A 17,889-nucleotide genomic window follows, 5' to 3' on the forward strand; every position below is an offset into this window, starting at 1 on the left:
GGTTACCGCAAGGTAATAGTTTTATTGAGTCTACATGTTTCGCCACTTACGGTGGCGTCTTCAGGACAATTTAAACATAGAAAACAAATACTGAAGTACATAAAATGCGGTGCATATGGGGTTAACAATAATCGTGCGGTTCTGCTGAACCGCAGAACCGCACGATTATTGTTGAAATAAACTTGCAACATGGATAGTGTACCACAACCGCAAAATGTAACCAATTCACCACAACTTCCACCATGCCCTACATGTGCGACTACCATACATCTTACAACATTCCCGACGCAATTGGAAGTAGTACCTCTTTCCGAGTGAAGCCTTTTGGAATGGTACGGAATGTCCTGTGAGGTGTTGTCCATTTTGGAAAAGACACTGACAATGCATTATTAACTTTTACTTTCACTTTCATTTTTAAAGTTGTCAAATCCATTATTGTGACGTTACGTCTTGTTAACCTTTGTAACCCCATATGCACCGCATTTTATGTACTTCAGTATTTGTTTTCTATGTTTAAATTGTCCTGAAGACGCCACCGTAAGTGGCGAAACATGTAGACTCAATAAAACTATTACCTTGCGGTAACCCAGATGTTGTTGTCTCTACATATTATATTTCCATGAGGTTTTAAGACAACCGCAGCATACTTCGGTATCCATCTTGGTTACTCTACCAGCTTTTCCGTTAGAAGGTGTTGGTTCACTCGTCACAAAATATTGTATATTTTGTTAAGTTGTTTTTTTGTCCTAAACCTGCATGAAATATTTACCCTGGACATTAAGCAACCAACAATCAATCAATCATTGCTGCATAAAATATTTTTTGGTAAAAAAAAAGGAAAATAATTTCAAAAGTATTTAAATGGAAGAAAGCATTGATCTTTTAAAGTCATGTGATCATCTTTATGCCAATCACCTGCAAATGTTTCAATAAAACATGACGAAAGGAAAGTGATTATTAAGGTGGCTGGGTGGTATACATATCTAATATAGGATTTGGCTAATACTTTTTATAAATGAACTTTATCATATATTAAGTGGAAAATAAAAATAAAAAAATGGGTTCACCGTCTAGTTAATTTTTTTTGAAGGGGTCAAGTTTATTGGTTTTCAGTCAAGATTACTATAGAAATGATAGGGAAATGAATGCATAGCCATCTTTTTTGAAGAATTTCTCATGAAACCTAATATAGGATTTTTTAATGTTTGTGTTTTTTCTGTTGCTGAAATAGTCTTTTTAAATAATAAAAAATAAAATCAACAAGTCACCGTCTAGTTAAGACAAAAAATGTGCATCATTAAAAATAATGAGCATTTTTTTCAAAAAGGGAGATAACTCTGTCTTTTACACATTTTTCTAATTTTGAGACCAGATATAGAGAGACCTGGTTATAAAAACTTGTTATACCCTCTATACATGTAAGACCATATATAATATATATAACATTTCCAAACAGTTGATTTGCATATTGGTTGCCATGGCAACCAGCAGTCAAGATGGAAAATCACTAATTTTTGGGATTTTTTAAAATTTTCAGTTCAAATTCAATACCAAACTATTTCAAAAATGATCAGGCAGTATCTATTACAATAGGGGTGTGTTTGTTTTTAGAACCTGCATATTTATATGGACTATGGAATCCCTGAGGCAAATAGTTCTTAGTTTGTCTGCTCGTTCACTTGTTTAATACCACTGGTTTCAGTTGATAATTTTAGTATCTCTTGCTTGATTGTAATAAAACTTGCCTTTTTTATGAAACCTAGAGACTCACTCAGACACCTGACTTAAACTGATTTTTCAGTTTACAAGAAAATACCTCATCTGCAGTAAATATCCCACCTCAGGGACCTCTAACATTAGTATTCCAATTTTGATGAAACTTTGCAAGGTATTTTTATTTTATTGGTGTTTTGTACATAAATCAGGCTGTTTTGACATGTTTGAATTGCCTTACATTTGTCATTTGGTTTTATAGCTTGCCAAACGGTATGGAATTGGCTCATTGTTGAAGGCCATATATCTCTTAACTTCTATCTCTTTTGGTCTCTGGTGGCAAGTTTTCTCAGTGGCAATCATGCCCCGTATATCCCACCTTTTTATATATATTTGAAATTTTAAACACAATGCTGACAAATATAGCACACAGGACAGCTTCTATGTTTGTTGTATAATGGAATTATTACAGGAGCATATCTTAGTTTGACATAGACAAATTCTTCTTTCATTTCCTAGTACTTGTTTATGTATAAACATTAACACATGAGATAGTTGAACCTGATACACCTGCCATATAATCCTTTTTTTATATATCTGTCAATTTATCCGTTTTATTCTTTTGAAATTACATACATAAAAAATTTCAGTTTAAATAGTGTGTTATTAGATTTGTATTAAACAGAAAATGTGTCTATAAGACACAGGATGTCCTGCCATTAAATGTAGGTCACAGTAATCAAATTGTTGATGACCTGTGTGGTATCATTTAAGAATACAGTAGTGATGATATATCACAATAGGTTTCTGTGAAATGAACCTAAACACAAGACTTAACCAAAGACACAAAAGCAATAAATGTAGGTCATAGTGACTCAAGTAATGTATAGTACTACTAGCATTACTAGTATACAAGATGTCTGTGGAGAAAAAATATCACTGATATATTACCATTAAATACTGAGAAATAGAAATAAATGCAAAACTTTACTGGAAAGGGATGTACATACTTATGGACTGACAAAGGTATACTAGTATCAATCTATATAATCCATCCACATTTGTGGCAGGGCATAATAAATTCCAATCTTGGTAACTTTTTCAAATAAATATAAATAACAACATGCAGTATTGTGACAAAAGTACTCATTTATGATCAAATTTCAGTTCCCATAAATTACTTATTTAGATTCAATAAATTCCCCCCAAAAAATAACTAATTTAAAAGTGTTGAATTGCATGGTTTGATTAGTAGCAGACCAACTTCACAGATTTATTCTATTCATATAACCTTATGATTTTCTTTTCAAAGTGTGCCAGTTTTTAAAAATCCTGTTCTCTGTATAATCAGTTATGCAAATACCTGTCTACCCCCCCCCCCCCCCCCCCACCCCTTTTCCTCCCTCTTACAATTAACTTAAATGCACACATGTTTTTTTATGCTAAAACAGTATTTTTGAGATTTATAAAGTTCTCAACAGTAAATTATTTTGATAAGTGTACCTGTTTCATTTCATATACTACCTTTATTTTCTTTGGTAGGATAGTAAGTTCACCAAATACAATGAACATGTGTATAACAATTGGGACTAAAATTACATGCAAGTTTTCCACTAAAAATTGAAAAATATATTGCATTAGCATACATTGTACTTCTTAATTTATGCAAAAACAATCTATTTCCTATAGCTTCTGTAATAATTTTTATGTGTAAATATGCGTTATTGCCTAAATTGACCAAAAACAAGGAATTATTTGAATCTGGAATAATTTTGAATTCTGGAAAATTGATTAGAAATGTATGATGAAAACTAACCCAACTAAATAGGGTTAGCCATGCGTGCATGGCTAAGGTTAATTTTACTTTCACTATCATTTCAGTATGAACTAACTAACCCACCTTAGCCATGCGCGCATGGCTAACCCTATTTAGTTGGGTTAGTTTTCATCATATATTTCTCATCAATTTTCCAGAATTCAAAATTATTCCAGATTCAAATAATTCCTTGTTCAAATAACTTTTTTCAATCATGATGATGATGGGAGTTTTGAAGACCTTGACTGGCTATACAGTCCTTGCACTGTCGTTTTTTTTCTATTCAATTATACATGGCCAAGCACGTTTTATACTCATGTGGAAGAATTAAAAAACTTTAAAAATTTTAAATTGGTAGAAAAAAAAACCAATTTAATGTCATGCATCATGCATGTAAAGCCACCTTCTTTGGATAATCTTTTATTTTTCAGACACACATTAATTTAAATTTTGAATAAATGTAATAAATCTTGAATCCTTGATACACTGAATGATTCTTCAATTGCTTTACATACATGCTACATAATATATTAGGGCATTTAACATTGTTAAATAAATTAATGTAAAAAATAAACTACCTAAGCTACATGAATAAAATGGATATATCAGTATTGTCTTTAATAAAGATTGTATATTTACTTTGTCAACTCTTTTATAATTCCCAGGCCTACTCTAACATGTCTAAGGTCATGCAAAGTCTATAAAAAATGTCTATTCAGTTTGAAAATAAAATTATTCCATTATTTTAAAGAGGTGGATTTAGGGGATGTACATATATGGTTAATTCATAGCCTTTTTACATGTCCCACTTCAACCGTTGCCTAGTTTGGGAAGGCTTTTGCTCCTTTTTTCGAAATCCTAGAAACATATTTGTAACATTTTGTTACCTGCATTTCTTTCAGACAATACCTGGTAAATGAAAATATAAAAAAACACACTAGACTTGCACCTTCTCAATTAAATTTTTACAGGCCTTTCAAAGCTGACTATGTGGTATGGGCTTTGCTCATTGTCGAATGCGGTACAGTGACATATTGTTGTTAATTTCTGTGTCATTTGTTCTTTTGTTTTATTGGATATCATACCACATCTTTTTTTTTATATAATGTTCTACTTTTAGGCAAACATATATATTAAAATCATAGAATATCTACCAGCTCTAACTCAAAGTATGGCCGTTCACTTCCCATATGTTAAAAAATACAAAAAATGTACATTCATTTGTATGTAATAAAGAAATTATAAAAGTAACGAATCAATGAAATAACCTGAATAACCTTTTACATTCTGCCACTTTGAAAATAATTATAAGAACTATTACATGTACCTCCCTTTTTCAATTCCAACTAATTTATAAGCATAGCCCGCTTTGAATTAATCTAACTTTTTAATTCTGTCCATGAAAAGTGTACTGTTCTAGCAAAACACATACTGATATAACTTTATTAATTAAGACATTTGACATAATATTTAACAAAGAGAACAAAATTTTAATACAACAGTAAATTGTTTGAAATATATAGTTCAATATGCACCTAACCTTATCTATGTTATCATTAAATAATCAACACAGTATGATATGTGCCAAGTTTTACATGAATAATCTACAGGAGGGACCCAGAATTTTAGAAAAAGAGGGTGGTGGGGTTACTGATGGATGGACAGACAGACAGACTGACAGAGTGCAAACCAAAAGTCCCATTCGACTTCGTCGGTAGGGGACTAATAATCTAAACTAACAACAGAGTAAATGAAAATTCTGTTTGCAAAAGAAACTCCTGCCTTTTCCCCCGAAAAGTCAAATAGTCATTAGTATTAATTTACTTATGGTGTCTGATGTAGACAACATTCTGTATGTATGTGCCTGTCCCAAGTCAGGAGCCTGTAATTCAGTGGTTGTCGTTTGTTGATGTGTCACATTTTTGTTATTGGTTCATTTTTTGTACATAGATTAGGCCGTTAGTTTTCTCGTTTGAATTGTTTTACATTTGTCATTCCGGGGCCTTTTATAGCTGACTTTATATATGTGGTATGGGCTTTACTCATTGTTGAAGGTCGTACGGTGACCTATAGTTGTTTATTTCTGTGTCATTTGGTCTTGTGGAGAGTTGTCTCATTGGCAATCATACCACATCTTCTTTTTTATATATAACACAACTGCCAAGTTGCAAATAAATGGTGATTTAGTCAACACACCATGAATTACATTGTACTATCGATCTTAGTTGTAAGATTAACCATGTTAATGTGAAAACGACTCCTGGACCCTAAGTGGTCTGTAAAAAATGTGTCATAACATTTACCACAAGTATATTGTACAATGAGCATCACTCATTTTAGTGTGGGTATTGCTGTGTTTTTGCTTATTCCACATTGGTTACAGACAGTGGAGCCGGAGGGTTAACATCTGACAAAACATGTTTAACCTCGCTGAAATATTGTTTGCGCCTCACCCTGTCCCAAGTCGTGAAATTCTAGTCTTTTTTAGTCTTGTATGTATTTTAATTTTTGGTTCATTTATATGTTTTGGCGTTAAGTGTGACGTCCATTTTCCCTGGACAATACATTATTGTTTAGGGGCTAGCTGGACCCAGCCTCCAGGGGCTGGATTTCCTCGCTGTGTTGAAGAACCATTATACTCATAGTGGCCACAGGTCATCTTCTGCTATTTGGTCGGATTGTTGTCCTGACATGTAATTTTCCCCGTTTCCATTCTAAATTTTATATAATTTATAATACACATTAATGTTTGTCCCTGTTTTTTGCTTTTTTTTCCCCATTTCCGTTAAAAAATAACTTTCAAATGATTTTACGGTCGTGAATCATTCTTGTGCTGGGATCATTCGAACACGATGTAAAATATATCTTCAATAAACGAAGGATCGCATCGGTAGAAACTTAAAGAAGAATAACTTACATTTATATTCCGTTTGTTTACAAAATATTACATACATTTTACGCATATTTCTGGGTCCTTTTCTAGTGTAAAACAAATGTGAAACTGCTTAATAAGCTACTAAAATGAAGATCGTGTTCTAATATTTTCGATCTTTGTTTCAGTATTCATGAAAAGCAGCCCACGTGTTCGATTATTGTGATTTATCTTGTGTTTATCTTCTCCGGCAAGAACATGCCATTACCACAAAACGGAAGTGCATTTGCAACAATGAAAATAGCAATAAATTTGTTTGTAAAATTCTAGAATTACAGTTTTCGATAACAACATTCTTTTGTTATATATTTAAATCAAATAGATTATTTATAATAATCAAAATTAATTATTATTGACAATAACGACAATAGGATGACTTCCGATATCGATGCGCAACTTCCTGCGCAGTTGGCGCGAAAATTTGAACCCGCGAGCCCCCTTAATGGGGTTAGTGTTGCTCAGTCTTTAGTTTTCAATGTCGTGTTCTGTATACTGTTCTTTGTCTTTAGTTGTTTTGTTTTTTTTGCCATTGTCACTTTGTTTTTGACTTATGAGTTTAAATGTCCCATTGGTATCTTTCTATTATATTGTTCCAAATCAATGTAAAAGCATAAGTACACTTGCTACATACCTTCTGATAAAAAGTTCTGCAAAAATACATCCACAGCTCCATAAATCTACAGGAGTGGCATAGGATGCTTGTAAAATTACCTCTGGAGCCCTATACCATAGTGTTACTACCTGAAATTCATAAGCTTTGTTAACTTCAATTTCAAGACATCAAAGATCTAATGATTAAAACAGTAGTTGAAAGATTTAATAAAAGAAGATAAGGATGGGGAAAGGAAGATGAGCTTCTTTTATGCTTACAAATAATTAATTTCTAACATTCTATCCATCACAAACACCTTTTCAACTCTTCAGTTAAAAAGCAGATTGTTTGCATCTAACCGGTCGTTGTTTTTTAGGAAGTTACATGTAAAGTTTGATTTGATCGGATAGACTAAGAATGATTTTAAGCATGTGAACTTGGACTATGTCATGGAAGCAGCAGTTTGCCATTTTTTTTCAGTACCTGCAAATATTTAGCTAAATATTGTTTAATGCTTAACAATGATTAGCCCACTAACCACTGAAGTAAGAGCCATCTGAAACCCGTAAACTCTAGCAAGTCCAAAATCAGCAAGTTTTAACTGCCCATTTCTTGTTATAAGTATGTTCTGTGGCTTTAAGTCTCGATGTACAATTCGATGAGCATGGAGAAAGTCTACACCATTTAATAACTGATACATTAAGTCCTGAAATACAGAGAATATTAATAAATTACATTACCTCTCATAGACATTTTTTTTTATTAAAAAGAAAAGGGTTTTTTTTTCTGAAAAAAATGAACAAATGAACAAAAAATTTTCTTGCTTTACTACTTTCATTGGCCCCCACACCAAACTATTTTCTACCATTCCTGTAGGCTTTTTAAGGATCCAGCATATCTTACCAAATATTAAGAGATTTTTGTATAAATTATTAAATTCATATTTGGGTGTTTCAGGTTTTTTTTTGGTGGGGGCACACTGCTTTTATTTTTGTGAACAAGAATGATTTGAAATATTTTTTTTCCAGTCAAGTCCTGTAAAGCTCTCTATCTAAATATGTAGTCTAATAACTTTATTACATTACAGTTAGATACATACTTTGATCAACCATATGGAACAATGATCTAAAAATACAATGACACAATTATTTTTCTCTAAAGAAAGTATCTGTATTTGTAGCAAACACTGATCTGATTTTTATAATACTTACTCTGATTCTGTCTGGCCCTAGTCCTGGTGATGGACATCTTTCTAAATAGGCTGCCAAATCCTGGTCTATGAATTCAAATACCAAGTTGAGACGAATTTCATTTGCAGTTTGATTTGTATGTTTCACATCAAGAAATCTGAAAAAAAGATGTTTTATATATCTTTTACATTTGTTTTAAAGCCATAATGATAAAGATTGAAAGTTGCAAAACATTATTTCTTGATTCTGTATACAATATATGTGTGAACCTTCAGTCTAAGTTCCCAAGTCTTTAAAAATGAGAAACAAATTCCTCAAACAATTCCGTAATAGTAGGTGCACTGTAAACTTCAACAAAAGTGCAATCTTCCTGAGAAAATTCCAGGATCCGGGTTGAAAACTATAGGAAGAGTTGATTACACAAATTAGGTACCCACTTTTCCCTGCCCTCCCATTTGCCAGCCTGCCCACCTGCCCAACATACCATACTATAAGCTGGTTTTAGGTGTAATACCACCAAATCATAGTACGTCACATCCGGTTGCATACGAAAATAGGTCGAAAAAAAATATTCCCTTGAATTTGACAGTTGTAGGTAATTGATCCTACATTTCATTGCAATAAAACATTTCTGGGTCATAAACATATATCTTGGGTATTTCAAAGCACCATTATTTTTTTATTTGGGGTTTCTATAGAATATTTTGGAAACTTGAGGTTACATGGTTACTAAAGCTTGTACACAGGTTAAAAAAGGGGGAAAATTTGATTGGTTAACTTCCAGTGATGGGTATTTTCTTATATGCAATGAAATGTTATGTGAAATTTTTTCTATAGTACTGGACAGAATCAAACTTTACTCATGCCAAGTATTTCTTTATTTGAAACAAAGATAAATTCTGCACAATTTTTTGAAAAGTGCAAATTTAACAAAGACTAATAGGGGAAAATCAATGGTGGTATTACACCTAATATGGGAAGCTGTACATGCACCTTTGACCTTGTGAGTACTCTCATGTGTTAAAATTTCTTGCTATTTAAGTGAAATATTACTAATAATGAAATATTCTGAGTGGATTGAGTCTCCAAAACACATTTTATGAGAAAATTTCCTTGAAATAGGACTTTACCATGAATATTAGTTGACAGAATAAGCCATACTTAGAGTTTTGGGGAGCTTTTTCTCCTTTTTTCTTATATTCTGCTATACTAGAAAATTTTTCCTAAGAAATACTTTCATAAATATATAGTTTTAAGTAAATGAAATTATTTTTAAAGCAGTAACAACAAATTATTCACCAAAAGAGAAGCTTTTTATGTCCCTCTCTGGAACGCGGCGTAAATTTAAGTTTTACGTAAGGACTTATGGAAACCTCCTTGGAGACAGTAAACCTTTATACGGATAGTTCATTCAGCTTGAATACTTCAATTAATCATTTATTATAACATTTCTATCATAAATGAGTGAAAGTTACCCCAAAATTTTTATTTATTGGCCTATAAAGTAGAAATTTTGAGGAAATGAGAGGTATAAATGGACCAAAAGAGACCTTATAAAGAAGACAAAGAGGTCCATTAGTAGTATTTATCATCCTAAAGTCATCTTTTGTATCATATTCAACTGTTTGTAGGCAGATGAGATAAATATTTGATCATTTATTGGTCCACACTATATTCTATCATGATGCGGCTTGGTTTGGATTTTTCGAAGAAATTTAGCTCAAAACGCTGTAGATGTCGTCTTACATTATACTAGATTTTTCTCAAACTATTGAACTGATTATGACAAAACTTGACAGGAATGCTTGAAATAACCAGTATTACAAAGGAAAAAAGTCACATTCAGTTTATTTAACAAAAAAGTCTTCTTTAGGTGTAATACCACCAAATCATAGTACGTCACATCCGGTTGCATACGAAAATAGGTCGAAAAAAAATATTCCCTTGAATTTGACAGTTGTAGGTAATTGATCCTACATTTCATTGCAATAAAACATTTCTGGGTCATAAACATATATCTTGGGTATTTCAAAGCACCATTATTTTTTTATTTGGGGTTTCTATAGAATATTTTGGAAACTTGAGGTTACATGGTTACTAAAGCTTGTACACAGGTTAAAAAAGGGGGAAAATTTGATTGGTTAACTTCCAGTGATGGGTATTTTCTTATATGCAATGAAATGTTATGTGAAATTTTTTCTATAGTACTGGACAGGATCAAACTTTACTCATGCCAAGTATTTCTTTATTTGAAACAAAGATAAATTCTGCACAATTTTTTGAAAAGTGCAAATTTAACAAAGACTAATAGGGGAAAATCAATGGTGGTATTACACCTTTAGACTTGGTCCAATCTGGCCAAACATCTTATAAATCAAAAATACTGAGACCTAAAGAGTTTTCACAACATAAGCAGGAAGCTGACATTCTTACTACACTTTTTAAAAGTAACAGAAAAGCAAAAAAATGTGTTTAAAAATAATCGATAAATACTGTATGTTATACTAAGCTAAACTAACATAATACATAACCTGACCCCCCTTTACTGGATTTGATTGGAACAGCCCAATCAGGTAGAAATCTATTGATCTATCTAATCAGGTTAGCTACATAGATTTACCTATTACATATATAGAAAATAAGCAAACAAAATTTAAATCAATACTTGTAGGTAAATGATATTCATGACCAAGAGAAAGCCATTTAAAATGTTTGTAGCATTGACTTTAAAAGAACCTGCAAGAATTTCTAAAATATGAATGAAATTTGGTGTAGGTTGAAATTTAAAAGGGAGAATTCAAATAATTTCATTTAAATTACAATCTTACGTGACAAAAATTCATATAATAAAGTTCTTTCAAAAAGATTTTTTCAGGTTCCAACTTGTTAAATGAATTTTTAGTTATAATAAACTGAAATAACTCGACTTTTAATAGAACTATTAAATTTGTGAGAGTATTCATCTGACTTAATTACATTTTTCAGAGGCATTTAAACAGGGGACATCTCAAAGTCTTTTTGGATATGCAGTTTTCATGGCTAGATCTAAGCACATTTTAAATGCAGGATATTCTTATGACAGATGCAGCTCTATGAATACAAAATCATATCTTAAAAAGGGAATAAAAGATTGTAAAAAATATCCTGAAATACTAAGACTACTGTAAATTCAGAAATTATTGGGAGGTTCATACTAATGCAACTTGGTGAGTATATAGATTTGCAATAATGAGAACTCGCATTCTGATAACTGATACATATATCTGTATACAAATTTTTCTGAAATTGCAATAATTAGACTTGCATTTTTGTCCATTCTTCAAAAATCACAATAATTTCTGAATTTTCAGTTTTAATTATGAATATATATATATTAAATGCTTCTGATAATCATACACTTAAACTAACCAGGCAAATTATTAACAAAATAATACCATCTTCTGTTAAAAAAAGTGTCAAAGGCAAGAGATCATGTTTAAAATTCTACAGATATGAACACAATTTTGGAAATCATTTGAAATTCAGAATTATATCTCCTTCATGCAAAGCTCTGATTCCTTGCCAGCTTTGGCTATACTTCTTGTTCTATTTGGTTTATAAGCTCTTCATTTTATAATAAGTTATTTTGGCCTTGAGCATCACTAAAGGGACATTTACTGTTGAAATGTATATCTGGTGCAGAAAAATTGGTACATGTAATGTTAATGTTATTATATGAAAAATCAAAGGCAGATTAGAAATTTTTGAACTATCATGCATCTAAAACTTTTCAAAAACATGATTACTTGAACAAGACATTTATAAATCAATGAGACCCTCCTATTATCTATAAATTCTTGACCTCTGATTTACTGCGTCTAATAGTATTACCTATAGTATCTTATTTGACACAATTCACTGTCTTAGGAACACTCTTTGTATATAATATACAATAACGGCCCTCTGCCGAGGGGGATATAAAAAATGTCAACCCTTAGCATGGTTGATAATTTTGGATATCTCCCGACTCATAGGGCTGTAACTGTTTTATTATTTCGAACAAATATTGACATTCAATTTGGCTTTGACGGTGGTTATATGATAGGGCTATTCACCAGCAGTGAATAATAGGGTTATTCATTATTCACCGGAAGATACAATTTGTCAAGGTTATTCACCAGCCCTGCTCATTTGGATGAAAATATCTGAATTAATTCACACCACATGATCTTTTATTAGCCAATAGATTTATATCTACAGCATCTTATTTCAACTTATGCATTGAACTAGGAACATTCCCTATATCTAATAATTAAAGTGTCCTATTTGACTAAATGCGTTATCCTAGAAATATTCCCTGTATGTAATAATCTCTTACGTGACCCAAATTACCCTATCCATTGTCTTATAAGTTATACAATATTCCGTCGTATTATCATTACTTCTGTTGACTACAGGAAAACACTCATTAAAATACTTCCCATTTAGTATTGTTATCTTCATTTAAAACAAGTATCCTGGGTACTAAATAGGGCTTTTTCTGTAACATTTAATTTATATAAATAGTTTCAGTCAGTAAATTTTGTTATTTCTATAAAATAATCAGCTGCCTTATGTAAAGAAGGGATAGATAATCAGCAATATCATATTAACTGTTGTCCCCTCAGACGTTAATGATGAAAATCCTTAATAAAGACAGTAAATTGTGAATAAAAGCAGATCTGCAGTATATATGTCAACCAAGATGCAACCCAATGACAAAAAAAAATAACTCAACAGACATCATCTTCTCCTTGTGGATTATGTGAACTTCTAGGCAGAGTTCTCCAAAAGTGGTAGTCTGAAGGTTTTGACCACCAAATTTTGCAAAGGACTGACACAATTTTGGTATTTTGCAATAGAAATAATAGTGAGAACCAGCAGATTTTCTTCAAGGAACACCAGGAAAAAAAGATTTTGAGAACTCTGATTATGGCAAGCTGTCACAGGCACTTGTCTCAGAATTTTTTTCCCCTATATACCTTAATATAACACGTGTTATATTAAGGTATATAGGTAATTTTTTTTCTGAGACAAGTGCCTGTGCAAGCTGTTGAGAAATTCATTCACTTTTTTAAAACTATCCATTACTCTTTCAATCTGTGATCCAGAAAATTAGTATTCCTTAAGATTCATCTCTACGATAATTGAGACTTAGTGTACTATGAACTTAACCACTACCACATGATCCCAGATCTTCTTATTCATTAGAAACAACTCTTTCAGGAGCCTTTTCAGTTCACATTTTGTACATGTATGTAAATGTGCTAAGTCAGGCCAAATGTTTTAACTTTCAGCGGAATATTTCTACCTGAAAGTGTATAAGTCATTCCAACAGCATAAGAAGTACATTGGCACATTTTATCAATGCATTCTATTTGCTAACTTGTTGTCTTCACCCCTTTCAAATATTTACAATATTAAATTGAATCATGCCAACTGTGTCATCTTAAATCGTGATTCAGTGATTTCTGTTTGATCAGCAATAACTTATCACTATTCTATCACATATTCTGTACCTATAACATTTTAATTGACCTTAATATATAGAATAAGAATCTTTTTAAACTGGTAGACTGTCGTAATCTCCCTAAAGTGGATCATTTATTCAGAATTAAAAATGGCAATGAATGCATGGTAGCTTAGCACTGACATTATAGTGGATAATATGTATACATACATTCTTTTAAAGGGATCTTTGTATATTATCTACATGAGTAAATATATCGTAAATTCTTTGGAAATAATAGTACAGCCTTCAGGTTAAATTCATATTCACTATAGTATATATATTTATATCAACTTATGTATTTATATACCATTCATACTAAAGAAAGTGAAAGCTAACTTGAGAAATATATATATTTATGGTATGCCTTATTTAAGAAATTCTCCTACTAGAAAAATTAACTGTCCTCAATGCATTTCATTTCTTTCTGTCAAATACCAAGGTTTTATATTATGCTAGTCACAATAGGAGTGTGCAAATTTACCTTGCATTGTCAACTTTAATTCAGAAAATTATTAAAAAAAACTAAAAATTAGGATTTTTTTTTTGTTTAAAGCAGGATGTATCCACTACATCTGATTAAAATTTGAGAAAACATCAGGTATTTCTAACATAAATAAAAGAACAGAGTTCCGATGTTCCCTCCTTGCACATATTTTATCTATCCAGGGGCAATAACTAAACTAGATGTGTCGGAATGACAGGAATGGCCCTGTTTGTGGACACAAACATGCATGGATAGTATCCAGCTCTCATGACCAATACTAGTTTGATGAAAAATTTCCTTGATCAATGAGTAGTAAAATTTCAAACTATCTGTCAACAGGAAGTGGATGTACTGCAGATCTAACAAGATGTGTTGAAACGACATGAAAATCAGCATAGCGGAACAAAACATAATCTTGATCTGTAACTCATCATGGTAAACTAACATATCAAAAATCAGTGCAAAATCTGAAGGCGTATAGAAAAAAAGTCAGTATGACTGTGATTTTCAACAATTTTCAAAGTCCCAAACCTGTAATTTCGGCATAAATCAGCAGAGCGGAACGAAACTTTAAACTTGATCTGTAACTCATCATGGTTAACTCACATACTAAATAAACTGTTCACACAGAGATATGTCTCGCCTTTTTGTACTTTTGATAATGCAAATGTTGAAATTAAAATAGCAATACTTTAACATGTAAGTTATGCAAATATTCAAAGTAAATTAACCATGACTGAATGTAAATGGCAAAACAATCTCCATGGAGATGAGATGTGCCAATGCTAAAACAACTGCATACTAAATACCATAGACTTATCTTAAGTCGTTCTGTTTCAACAAACCTAAACACAAACATTGACTTGTAAACTATGTAAAAGTTTCAAAGTCAATGAACCATGATGAGGGGGTGGAGCTATATAATCTCCATGGAAACGAGACTTGCAAATGCCAATAAATTTGCATACCAAATATCATTTACTTACCACTAGTGGTTCCCCATAAACTGACCTAATCACAAACTAATACATGTAAACTAAGCAAAAGTTTCAAAGTCCATGACGGAGGGGGCAGGGCCAAATAATCTCCATGGAAATGAGATGTGCCAGTGCTAATACAACTGCATACAAAAGAACTTGTCCAAGATATTGCTGATATTAACCTATAGTATAAGTTTTTTTAAAATATGCCAAGAATTGTACCCGTGAGAGCTCTAACGAGGCCATTTTCCATAAATTTAATATTTCCAAGAGTCATAACTCTTTTAAAAAAAGTTGATCGTCCACCGTTATAAAACTTGTCCAAGATATTGCTAATATTAACCTATAGTATAAGTTTCATAAAAATCTGGCCAGAATTGTACCTGTGAGAGCGCTAACGAGGCCATTTTCCATAAATTTAATATTTCTAAGGGTCATAACTCTTTTAAAAAAGTCGATCTTCTACCATAATAATACTTGTCCAAGATATTGCTGATATTAGCCTATAGTATAATTTTTATAAAAATCTGGCAAGAATTTTACCAGTGAAAGCGCTAACAAGGCCATTTTCCATAAATTTAATATTTCCAAGGGGCATAACTCTTTTAAAAAGAGTCGATCGTCCACCATTATATAACTTGTTCGAGATATTGCTGATAGTAACCTATAGTATAAGTTTAATAAAAATCTGGCAAGAATTGTATCCAATAGAGCGATAACAAGGCCATTTTCCATAAATTTGATATTTCCAAGGAGCTTATCCCCCTTAAAAAAAGTTATAGAACTTGTCCGGATATTGCTGATATTAACCTATAGTATAAGTTTTATAAAAATCTGGCAAGAATTGTACCTGTGAGAGCTCTAACTATAACAGACGGACACACGAAAGGTACGACACATGGAAGGACAGACTTTCCATGTCCCCCCCAATGCGTTATGCGGGGGACAATTAGCTCAAAAGTGGTACTCATGGTACAAAACTTAGTGGGCAAATTGATTTAAATTTCAAAAATTGTAAAATGTAGGTCATGGTTTTTATTTCTTGTTGAATGCTGGTGGAGAGCTGTTTGACGTACCATGCAAAAATGAAATGCATAGTCAGGACGAGAGCATGTTATTGTGATATAAATATGAACTCTGCTTTTTACTTGAAGGATATGTTGAGCAGGACTTTTAAGGAGCTTAAGTTTACAAGGTAACAGTCTGGGCAAGAATACATGTCACCCTACCCGGACACATTATTCTGACTACAAGTCGACCACTCTTTGTTCTAACTACTAAATGCCTGTTTCTATATGAATGAAAGATATGGTGGAAATGTCAATGGAACTAGAGATCACAGATACCCCAAACTGCATTACACTCTAATTCACCATAACTCTTTACAAATTTGCAAAGATTCAACAGAAACTTCAGAGATCTGTCTAAACCACATTCCTAGATGAAATATTAAGAAAAAAACAAAATTGGTAAAGTTCCTGACTTAAAATACTAGAATAATGGAGTAAGGTTCCCAGCTTAAATTAATGAAACATTTTAGTCACGTTATAACATTTAAGTGTAAACAAAAATGTGTCCATAGTACCTGTGCCCCACTCGTACTATCATTTTCTATGTTCAGTGGACTGTGAAATTGGGGTCAAAACTCTAATTTGACATTAAAATTAGAAAGATCATATCATAGGGAACATGTGTACTAAGTTTCAAGTTGATTGGACTTCAACTTCATCAAAAACTACCTTGACCAAAAACTTTAACCTGAAGCGGGACAGACGGACGGACAGACAAATGGACAGACGAACAAACAGACACACAGACCGAAAAACATAATGCCACTCTACTATCGTAGGTGGGGCATAATAAAAGAATCAATGTTTATCCAAAAAAGGCATGACAAAAGGATGTAGCAACATCCATAAGTTTAAGAACCAAAAGAAGATTTCTAAATGGAAAAGAACAGTTAAGGTGTATTAATTCATGACTAATTCCATGCATACAATTTACAAAATCTAAATCAAAGGAACAGCTCTTTTATGGCTGCTCTTGGACTCAGAAGTCACAATGAGGCCTTTTACAGGGAGCAAAATCTCACATCTTACTGCAAGCTCAGATTGCCCTCTTGCACCAGTTGGACTAAAGCCCTTATTATTGTTTGCTTTATAAATGATGTAACCATAAAAAGCTTGCTGTGAAATATATTTCTTCCATTTCAAGGATGGATGTGTTCTCTCTGTATAAGCTTCGACCTACAGAATGATATATATTTAAAAGTTGAAAGTTCAAGTATTATCCAATAATGGATTAATGATAATTCAATAACCTTTAAATTACTATTAAAAAGGTCAGACAGATTTGAAAAAGCTTAATTGTAAATTCCCTTTGAGTTGATTCCAAATCTGAAACTGATCTATAGGTGTATTTGCCAACGGTAAAATTATGGAAATTTAATCAAACTTATAAATGATATGACGTCAGTTCATTAAGAACCTTGTATATTAATTATGGTCTACATGTAGATTATCTTTTAGTATGAAATTTAAACCCAATATTAAATTACTGCTCAATGTAATTAAATCAACCAAAATATGTGTCATATATTGATGATGTCCTTCTGCTAAAATTGTAATATATTGTACTGCTTTTCAAAAAGAC

The 17,889-nt window shown here is 32.0% G+C and overlaps 1 protein-coding gene across 1 annotated transcript in view; it reads right to left on the reverse strand.

Annotated features, from left to right (window-relative positions):
• Positions 1–17,889, reverse strand: part of LOC127730147 (cyclin-dependent kinase 4-like) — a 42,576-nt gene that overhangs the window by 9,905 nt on the left and 14,782 nt on the right. Inside the window, exons 3-5 of the mRNA XM_052238352.1 lie at positions 8,265–8,400; positions 7,592–7,759; positions 7,093–7,202 (exon numbers count right to left, since the gene is read on the reverse strand). Of these exons, the coding sequence (XP_052094312.1) occupies positions 7,093–7,202; positions 7,592–7,759; positions 8,265–8,400 (414 nt within the window). The remainder of the gene's footprint in view (positions 1–7,092; positions 7,203–7,591; positions 7,760–8,264; positions 8,401–17,889) is intronic.

Source organism: Mytilus californianus, unplaced genomic scaffold, assembly GCF_021869535.1.
Source record: "Mytilus californianus isolate M0D057914Y unplaced genomic scaffold, xbMytCali1.0.p SCAF_2, whole genome shotgun sequence".
Taxonomy (NCBI): domain Eukaryota; kingdom Metazoa; phylum Mollusca; class Bivalvia; order Mytilida; family Mytilidae; genus Mytilus; species Mytilus californianus.